Here is a 10363-nt window from a genome sequence, read left to right on the forward strand (position 1 = left end):
AAAGACGTTCGAGTCCAAGATAATTATTAATAAATATTAATTCGGCAATTAGTTAATTATATAATTAGATAATTAATACCTTTTCTCAAGTTAGAATTTGTGAAATATACTAAATCTTCTAATATCAGTGACGATCTCCTTTTTCAGAGCATTTTAATATATTATCTACAGACTATGAAATCATGAAAAATTAACACGTCAATTAATTAACGAAATATTAATGTGACAGTGAGTATCAGATACAAATCTAGTAAAAGTGTGTGTCGAAAATCTGGTTCGTTACCATAGGTAAAGTCAGGATTCGCCGTGCAATGATGGCAACGTAAACAACCGCGATCTTTCGGAATCCTGAATTCAGAATTGACTCGACAGGAATGGAGAACGTGCGTGTGCTATTCGTGCATCGCATAAATCGATGCGTTCTATTGTACGTACGCATATAGCGATGCTATAGATTGTAGATAATCTTGATCTTAACGCTGCTTCAATTTATCACGGGCCCAACATGCACAACGGCGAAACGTAAATGCTAATTTATTGATTTTCCAACTGTAATGTGACCACATTTTCATTATTTATTACTAATCACGTATAATACTACTATAATACAATTATTGGCCACCGTTAGTAACAAACTTCTGTTTTATGGATGATTCAAAGTTTAGTAATGACAACAGTATTTCAATTTTATAAAATGTTATATTGTAATAATATCTATTACATATCACTTATTACATGTTATACTACAATAATATCATTTTCAACTTTAAATCGTTTCAAATGTTTTCTCATTAAAATTTATATATTTTAATAAAATTCTCATAGTAATAAAATACTTCTTTCAACTTTATCCAATAGATATCCCTAATCACTATGCTGTCACATTTTCCTCGCAACATTATCGTGGAAATTTCAAGCGCATCCATTTAAGTCAAAATTATATATACGACTCTGCTGCGATAAGACGACACACTTTAACAAAAATTAAAAGAAAAAATCGATAGTACTCTAAACAGATAATGAATCATATAATCGTTAAAAGACTAGCTATAAAAAGGTAGCTGGCACCATACATTATCGTAGTCCATGTCAGAACGTTGACAACAAATATCCCCAGCGGATACAATCGATTGCACCGAATATCTCGAAGCAAGGTACAGAACTCAATATACAAACTGTCGCGATGGTTATCGAAAACCAGCAATTTTATTTTTAAAAGTATTTCAAGAACTCGGAATATTAAGAATATCATAGTAAAGTAAGAACTTGAACAAGAAAAAAATTCAGACCGACTAAACGTTTTGAATATATATTGGATAAATATAACTGAATAATACTGTATAATATTTCACAATACATTTTATTGAGTTTCAGTATTCTACATAAATTAATTCAAATATTTATGAGGCGAGTTTGTTAAAATTTAGATGTTCTTAAAATTGAAAATTGTAAATCAATATTTTCAAAATAAAGCGAGGTTTCGAAACTGAAATATTCTTAGAATATTCCACATAATTTAAACGCATAGTATCAAAACGTTATAAATCGAAATTTTTAAACATTTTGTTGGAGGAAACATTTCATGAGACGGTGACAGTCCTCGTCTCAGAACATTAAATGGCAAATTATTAAAAATGATAAATTACCACACTCCGAAAGGATAACTTTTTTCTCCAAGTTCCATCCGCTGGAAAATCGTGATTAAGTAGATTTCTAAACTGCAGAATTTATTGTATTTGTCGAGTAAACAACGCGGAACCGCTGAGTATCGGACTAGTGTACGTGATTAGAACGTTGTGCAAAGAGTGCACCTAAACCCAAAGTCACGCGATTAATTAGGCAACTAATTCGGCATTCAGCGGTGCATTTTGTGTGTTCAAGGGACATGAGGGCGGTAATAACATTTTGCGTGGCAATACTGCCTCTGGTCATCGGAATAACGTGGAATCCGCCGGACAATATTACAGACTTTTCACTGTATCAGATCTATCCTAGGAGTTATAAAGACAGCGATGGAGACGGCATCGGTGATCTTAGAGGTACGTTTCTCTCTTTCTGACAATTCAAGTTTTCACAGTGTATTTTATAATCAGAAATTCCTTTGCTTTGCTTTATTGATCATAGTTACATCAATCGTTTATGTTAGTTTATTAATTCTTAAGTTCGTTATTATAATGGTTTTATAAAGATTGTTGATGTTATCTACGATATATATATATATATATATATATATATATATAAAAATTTGATTTTGATTTTGAATGGTAACAATAAAGAATTTCAAAAATATTTGCAAATATTTCAAATAATACAATAAAATGCAAGAAGGAAAATAGGGGTGAATGAAAATCGGAAATAGTCTCACAAAACAAAAAGTTATGTGAATTATTACATAGTTTAAAGATATTTAAATATTTCATTTAGAAAACGTATTGATTCAGAATCATTATACTGAGGAAGTATTTAAGTACTTGCAGTAGAAAACTAATATTTAATTGTAAATATCTTTTTGAAAATATTTGTCACAATTGAAGCATTTTTACACAGTACAATTTTACAGAATTTTACAATATATACCAATACTAATACACTCTTTTGCACAATGGGTACATAAAATAAATAAAACTTATATTTCTACTAACAATAATAGTTGTTTTAACTTATTAAAAAACAATTAATTCAATATGTAGGAATATATTTAATAACAATCTCTCAAGCACCATGATGCACGATTAAACGAACTGCGTTGATTTCTATAAATTTATGGGTAATTTGAAAAAGCAAAAAGTACAGAGAACGTACAAAAATGTATGAAACATGAAAAGTGGAATACTCGTAAAAAATTTCTTTAAGAAATAAAGGCTCAAGTCCTATTTCGTCGAGAAAAAGTAAAATAAGAAATTGCACAAATTCAGTCAAGGATGAATCTACTATGGTAATTAACCGCGAAACTTTACCGATTTACCGGTGTCACGGCTCGTAAACAGATGCATGATTGCTCCTCCTCTTTGCACCTCCTCGTCCCGTCGACTTCCGATTTGTTTGCGCAATTATGTAACAACGGTGAACGAAGGAGCGGCAACGGATGTAATTAACAGAGCTAAGCGTGCAAACATTAATCGAGGAAAAAAGGAGGAAAGCGAAGCGCGAGTAAAAGCTCGAAGGGAGAAGTTAATGTTTGAATTTAAAAATAAATTTTAATTTCTGTTGCACATTTGCCGCTTTGAAGCAGCACGAACTCGAAAGCGGCGTGCTCTGCAAGAGATTTTCAACTTTCTCGCAAATTTTTCGGACATCACGAAAGATATGCACCTCTGCGTCACGTGACGTCGCTGGAAAATAAAATTTTCAATTCTCGGCCGGTGGAAATTCAACGAAATTGTTTCTTCTCTTTCTTTTTTCAAACAATGTCACACTTGAACGTAATTTTGACGTACAGTGCCTAAAAAATTGCAAATTATCGCCAGGTATCATCCAACGATTGGATCATGTGGTGGCATCAAACCTTGACGCGATTTGGTTGTCGCCCATTTATCGCAGTCCGATGATAGATTTCGGCTACGACATTTCGAACTTCACGGAAATTGACCCGATATTTGGCACTCTGACGGACTTTGAGGACCTAGTGAAAGCCGCGCATGATAGAAATTTATCAGTGATCTTGGACTTTGTCCCCAATCACACGTCGGACCAACACGAATGGTTCAATAAGAGCCTGCAGGGAATTCCACCTTACGACAATTATTACGTTTGGCATTCAGGACGGACAGAAAATGGCACGCGTCAACCGCCAAACAATTGGGTAAGCGTGATTTAAATTTCTTCAAATGTTCCTTCAGTCTTTAAATGCTATCGTGAATCAAATTCCATCGCACGCAAATCTTGCTCTGTGCTAATATCATTCTAATGTTATTCATAAATATTTTAAATATTTCTCTCGTGTTCCTTCGTGTAATAATCCTTAGGACACAGAAAAACGAATAATGGAAATAAAAGTCGCAGCGTAAAAGTCGGTCGACAGTTTGCTTACTCCGTAGCGAAACTTCTGCACAAACTTTCCACGATTTATGATCGACACGTAGTAGCTGAATAATACTAAATATTCCATATCGAGATGGGTTCAGAAGGGAAACGGTTCAAATTCAGAAACAATGATATCACAGGTGCATTAAATTTTTTTTCTCTTTTCTTCATTCTTTATGGACATACTATCCTGTTACATTGTGACAGTTCCCAGAAGTTTCTCTACAATCGTGCTGTTCGTTCTTTCTTTTCACAAAGATCGGTTTATACTGCGCACGTTTGTTTCATCCACTCTGGATGCACATTTCCTAGGAAACAGACAGTGCCTTTTCTTTCGAAATCTGCATTTCTCTTTTGTTTGAAAACGCGCAGGCAAGAATGAATTAAATGATCTCACACGTTGCCATTGAATTGTCCATCATTAACAATCTCTGAATTTGCGAAGCTGAAAAATTTGTAGTTCTTAACCGCGATTCTAACGTTTGTGACTAAACCTCAGAGGTTCAAGCGTTAAATTAAGAAAGCTCAAACTTTCGAAATTCGAAAATTGTCGTGAACCCTTCATCTAATTAGACAATTTTTGAATGCAGGCTCTGCATTATGCGAAAGCTTGGACAACTTTGTTCGTTATCCACAAATCTAAATTTATAAACGCATATTTGTGTACAGGTGAGTCAAATGGGTGGATCGGCTTGGGAGTGGCGAGATGAACGCCAGGCGTATTACCTGCATCAATTCGTCAAACAGGAACCTGATCTGAACTACAATAGTTCGGACGTGAGACGCGAGATGAAAGTGAGTATCGTTTGAGAAATACGTAGTTTTGCTATAGCACGGTATCCTATAATTATATATATGCCACGCATTAGCTATTGCTGAAATATTCTACAAAATATTGTTTCCCAACAATATATATATATATATATTTCACTCGATATATTTTTAGTTTAAGTAATAATATTCATTTTAATTTTATCGTTTTGTTTATTCCTTAAATTTTTTTTAAATGAAATACATAGAAACAATCGAGAAGCGATCAAGAAATGAAATTCAACGAAGCTCAGAATTGGCCACATAAACTGTTCAATATATTCGCAGAAGTTCAATATGTGTCGAGTGTTATGTAAAAAAAAACAATGAATTATCTTAAAAATTATGAATTATCACGTGGAGCAGAAACCGAATCGGCTGATCTACCTCCCCTGTCAATTTATATGAAACTGCGGTGTCATGATTAACAAATAAACCGCAGGTTTCATTTCTCCTAGAACATGGAGCATCCGGTCCACTTTAATAACTCACTTTGATAACTCGCTTTACACAATTTATTTTAATAGCTCACCTCGATAATAGAAGATTAGCAAGATGACGGTACAGATCAACGAAGGAGTTAAACCCCTGTCCACGAATTGTTACAATAGTTCTTACAGAGGTGGCCTCTCGGTCTGCACAATAAATAATTAAAGTGTAGAAGAGGGCTGTATGGGGGCACCTCTTCTGTACGCGTGGATAGCTGTAGGATTCGTGTAGGCGTAGATATAATATGAAAAAAAGGCGTAGCCTTATGTGATCTGTAAAGTGTTTGAAAGCTTGTATACAATCATGGAAGCACTTTCCGCACGTGAAGACTTAGAATATAAAAATATATAAAAGAATTAGAGCAAAAGATAGGAGGAAGACGAGAAGTTTCGCGGCTAAAAGAAGTAGAGGGTTCATGGATGGCCCGAGGCCGAGTGAATGTTTGGTAAATAGATGTTACGATCGAGTATTGTCTGCAAATACCGAAACCTAGTAATTTGGATAGCCTGTAGCAACACAATTCCTCTCAACATCTGTACGAAGTGATTTCTAACTGGTTGAGCAAACTTTATTTGAAACACGGATAAATATTGACAATTCGAAGTAGCAAAATTCTTACCATGAAATTTTATTTGAAAAATAACGCAGTTCAAGTAACATTGTCTTACGTTCATTTGCAAAATCTCATTCGAAATAATAAATCATCTGGATTTATATGACAGAATTAAAAGCCAGTTGAAAAATTTGTTTTGCAAAAACAGTTACTTGAAAGAAACTAATAGTAATAGTAAAATGATGGAACAATTTAAAATTAATGCGAGATTATTTTGAGATAACATCCAGTCAAATCAGATGATTAAATAATAATTTTTCAAGTATTTGTTTTTGAACAACTTCATCCACGATATTCATTCGACGTTGCTGTTCGAAAATTGTTACTGATATATGGACTCGGGATTCTTCTGCGTTCGTAATGAATTCAAAATTTCAAAAATATGCATTATTCACATCGAATGGAAAAATATGTAAAACATCCAAATTTCTATTTTTAATTCAACTGAAAATGTACATGAAATGATTGTAATTCATGATATTTTTAATGTATTTATGATCATTTCGTCGTGGCGTTAAGATATCGACGTATGTTTCACAACTGTATCAACATGAATCAATCGTACGCGTTGCTTGGTATCATATTTCACCTATGATTAGGTGATGAACCCGACATCTCAGCTACTACGTGGCAACTATAAAGGATGGCAACTATACTACAGGAGACAACTATAAAAATATTTCTCAAGTGACGTGTATATTAATTCTGTATTTATTAATATATCACAGGATGTTCTGAAATTCTGGTTAGACAAAGGCGCTGATGGCTTCAGAATAGATGCCATGAAGTACCTTTATGAAGACCAACGATTTTTGGACGAACCTCTATCAGGTCTAACTGACGATCCTAACAGCTACGATTATACTGTGAAGATATACACAACAGATCAACAACCAGATTACGACATCCTTCCTACATGGAGAAAGGTCCTGGACGAATACGAACAGCCAAAATACATTATGGTCGAAGTATACAGCAACACGTCAGCGACGATAAAATATTATTACTATGGAGCAGATTTTCCTTTCAATTTCGATCTGATTACAAATCTCACTAGGAATTCGACTGCAGCAGATATCAAGCATATAGTTGATTCGTGGTACAATAACATGCCGGAAGGTGGCACTCCTAACTGGGTGGTAAGTTAAAAACTAATACACTATATAAAGATTGTTCGATCGAATTTATATATCGTTGCTGATGTCTTGGTCGACATTATTTTCGGCACGTACGAACTTCACTTTCTTTTTTACATAAATACTTAAATATAAGTTGACGTAGCACCTACGTAATTCAACGCAGTCTATCAATGTCCAGTTTCAATGTCACGAGGAATTACAATCAGCAGAAATTAAAATTATCTCGGTGATAAAGTTGAAAGGTTGTCCCACACGTAGCGACAGAAATTAGAGAGAAATCAAATTATTCGAGAAGCAAAACGTCCGACGCGAAACTAATTGAATGTAGTTCGATTGGAAAAACGAGTTGATAGATCTCGTTCGAGGTTCGAATTCGAAGCTCTGTCGTTGAACGGCGAGAGGTACGCGCGAACGAGCTTGAAAAATAACTAGGAAATTCGCGGGAGGGAACAAAACGCGTCTCTTACGCTCGCGTTCTTCGAATTTCACTGGCGTATCAAGATTCATTGAGCCCGTGCTTGTACCGAGGCGATCGATTGTGAAATTTCATGCCGAAAAACCGTTATTTCCGCGTCGACGAAAGTAAACAATGCTAGAATAAATGATTGTTGAAGAAAAAAAAGAAAGCGCACGATCGGAAAGGAAAACAGACAATTCTCGGTTTACAAATCGCCGATAATGAAGTCACTAATTAGCTCCTATGGTAAAATAAATACCTTATGATTAGTTTTCAGCTTTTTATGCAAATATTCTTATATTTAGAATATTTTAGAAGTGCTATTACAAAAACAGAAATATTCTTTTACGATATTTCTCAAATTAATATCGTTTTTTCGTCGTTTAAGTTAGATTGACTTATTTTGCAATTATTTGGAGAACATCAAATTAATTATTAAAAGATATATTGATATGATTAATATCGAGATCGTATTCCCGAAGAAACAAATTTTAACCGATATATTTCGTTAAAAATTGATTTTCAAATGATTAATATAAAAATTTGAAGTACCGTTAAAATTTAATAATCATAATGAAGATATTAATGTGAATAGTTAAACCGACGTACTAATAAATTAATTCATTTGAATAATAATTAAAACTAAAATTATCTATTATAAATCTTTGGTTCGACAATTCATCGTTCTTTTCCGGGTGACACGGGTTAAAAACATATACCGAGCTAAAACGATCGAAAATAATTTTTAAAAAAGAATGATTTCTATAGCAAATTTCTGAGTCCTTGAAAATTTTGTATACAGGCCGGGAACCATGACAGACCTAGATTAGTAGCGAGAATGGGAGAACCACGAGCCCGTGCCGTCACCACGTTCGTGCTTTTATTGCCGGGCGTAAGCGTGACTTATTACGGCGAAGAAATTGGCATGACAGACGCTTATATTTCGTGGGAAGATACGCAGGATCCACAAGGCTGTCTGGCTGGTAAAGCAAATTACCAAAGTAGCAGCAGAGATCCCGAGAGAACACCGTTCCAATGGAATGACACCGTTGCCGCCGGTAAGTTGCTGACAAGGTGCAACCTTCATAAGGAAGAAATCATTTTTGGATCAATAGCGCGAATTTTAAGAACACTTTTTAGATTTTTAAGGGAATTTCAGAACACTCTCAGAAGAACAAATTTTCGGAGAAAAGCAACTTCCTGTTAGCGGAAAAAACAAGTGAAATCCAGAATACTATAGCATTAACATTTAGGCATTTGGTATTGACTGAGAATATTTGAACTTTACGAATTACGAACGACTTGATGAACTATATTAACCTGTAATAATAATTTTATGTTTATTGGTACCTTTTATAATATTAAAATATTACCTAAATATTTGAATAGAAGAAAACTATAAATGATTTGCAAAACTGCAAATTACTGTTGTACGAATTCGCAAAGAGTAATTTTGTAGTTATTAATATATATTAATATCCATGCTCTGATATTCTGTCATAATGAACTATTATTAATACAAACTGTGACTCGAGAAGTTATAAATGATTGATGATATTAGACTTCTCTGATACGGATTCATCGATCATTTTATTTTTGCCACTACAAGTAGCAATTAATTTAATTTGCAATTAAGGTCGTAATATAATTGATTAAATCACTTGATTAATTCAATTATATATTATATTGCAACTTATATATTGATATATATTATATATATTCTATATATTGCACTAGAACAAACATAGTTAATAATATGTTAGTTAGTTAAAATTCAATTGACGATTATTATAAACCAAACTAAATGTTCAGCTAATCGTGTTTACGTCTGTGAAGGAAAGTAACGATAAGATATTCTCTAAAAGAAAATTAGTAGACACGCGAAATATCGTTGCTATCATGACAATTTTTCGATGTTACGTATGTTTTTTCAACGTGACATCATTTACTGAGAATATTTAGTTTATTAACTCCTCAATTCAAAGCAACAACGATCTTAATAACCAAGAGTTTCAATTCGCAGGATTTTCCTCGAATTCCCATACCTGGATTCCAGTCAACCCTAATTACAAGACCTTGAATCTGGCTGACGAGAAGAAAGACAATAACTCGTACTACACTCTTTATGAGAAACTCTCGAAGCTGAAGAAATCGCCGCACTTCAAGCATGCCAATTTAGTGACAAAAGTATTGGATGAATATGTTTTCGCCTTTGCCAGGTAAGGATAATTCCTTGTGTAACTCGAAACGAAATTTGCATTAAAAACAATGGTGACACCTTCGTTTTCACAATGGGATGTCGTAATTTCTTCAGAGAAACCGAGAAGCACGGAAGCGTTTACGCTATAACGAACTTCGGCGACGAGGACTCAACAGTGGACTTATCAGCGTTTGGTAACATACCGAGTAAATTGGATGTTTATTACGCCAGTGCTAACTCCACGGTGCTTCCTTGGTACGTGTGACCATTTTTTCAAGTTTCATTTTATTTGTCTATCTTGCGTCATCGTGACGATAAATCTATGCATCTTTTCCTAGTTTTCACTATGTGATTAAATCATGCTTGTTTGTACGTTTGTTGCACATATAGGAAAACAGTCGACCGACACGTGACCATACCTGCCACATCAGTAGTCATCCTCACCACTCAAAATGCGGAATTTTGATTACAACGAAGTATTTATCTATTTCACATTAAGTATTTAATATTCTAATCTTTAATTATATATAACCTGAGTTCTCAATAAAGTTACTTCGTTAGTAATCATTGTGTTTGAAATTGAACTCTTAATACGAACGCTTCGATACAATAGTAATCAGAGTATCACAATG

At 34.0% G+C, this 10363-nt stretch overlaps 2 protein-coding genes across 12 annotated transcripts in view; one reads left to right on the plus strand and one right to left on the minus strand.

The window, feature by feature from the left end:
- The window catches only part of LOC122534909 (calcium/calmodulin-dependent 3',5'-cyclic nucleotide phosphodiesterase 1-like), a 271807-nt gene that overhangs the window by 64357 nt on the left and 197087 nt on the right, over positions 1-10363 (minus strand). The gene's annotated exons all lie outside the window — the stretch shown is intronic.
- Positions 1-10363, plus strand: part of LOC122534910 (alpha-glucosidase-like) — a 46182-nt gene that overhangs the window by 22458 nt on the left and 13361 nt on the right. The window contains exons 1-9 of one of the 5 annotated variants that reach the window (XM_043665989.1): positions 1060-1154; positions 1882-2039; positions 3468-3802; positions 4693-4818; positions 6664-7074; positions 8334-8589; positions 9555-9750; positions 9846-9986; positions 10122-10245. The exons of 1 other annotated variant lie outside the window; for it this stretch is intronic. In XM_043665989.1, the coding sequence (XP_043521924.1) occupies positions 1886-2039; positions 3468-3802; positions 4693-4818; positions 6664-7074; positions 8334-8589; positions 9555-9750; positions 9846-9986; positions 10122-10197 (1695 nt within the window). In that variant the 5' untranslated portion in view covers positions 1060-1154; positions 1882-1885 and the 3' untranslated portion in view covers positions 10198-10245. Of the gene's footprint in view, positions 1-1036; positions 1155-1859; positions 2040-3467; positions 3803-4692; positions 4819-6663; positions 7075-8333; positions 8590-9554; positions 9751-9845; positions 9987-10121; positions 10246-10363 lie in introns of those variants that run through there. 3 more of the 5 variants (XM_043665988.1, XM_043665983.1, XM_043665987.1) reach the window with 3 other exon arrangements.

Source organism: Frieseomelitta varia, unplaced genomic scaffold (assembly GCF_011392965.1).
Source record: "Frieseomelitta varia isolate USP_RPSP 00005682 unplaced genomic scaffold, Fvar_1.2 scaffold_648, whole genome shotgun sequence".
Taxonomy (NCBI): Eukaryota; Metazoa; Arthropoda; class Insecta; order Hymenoptera; family Apidae; genus Frieseomelitta; species Frieseomelitta varia.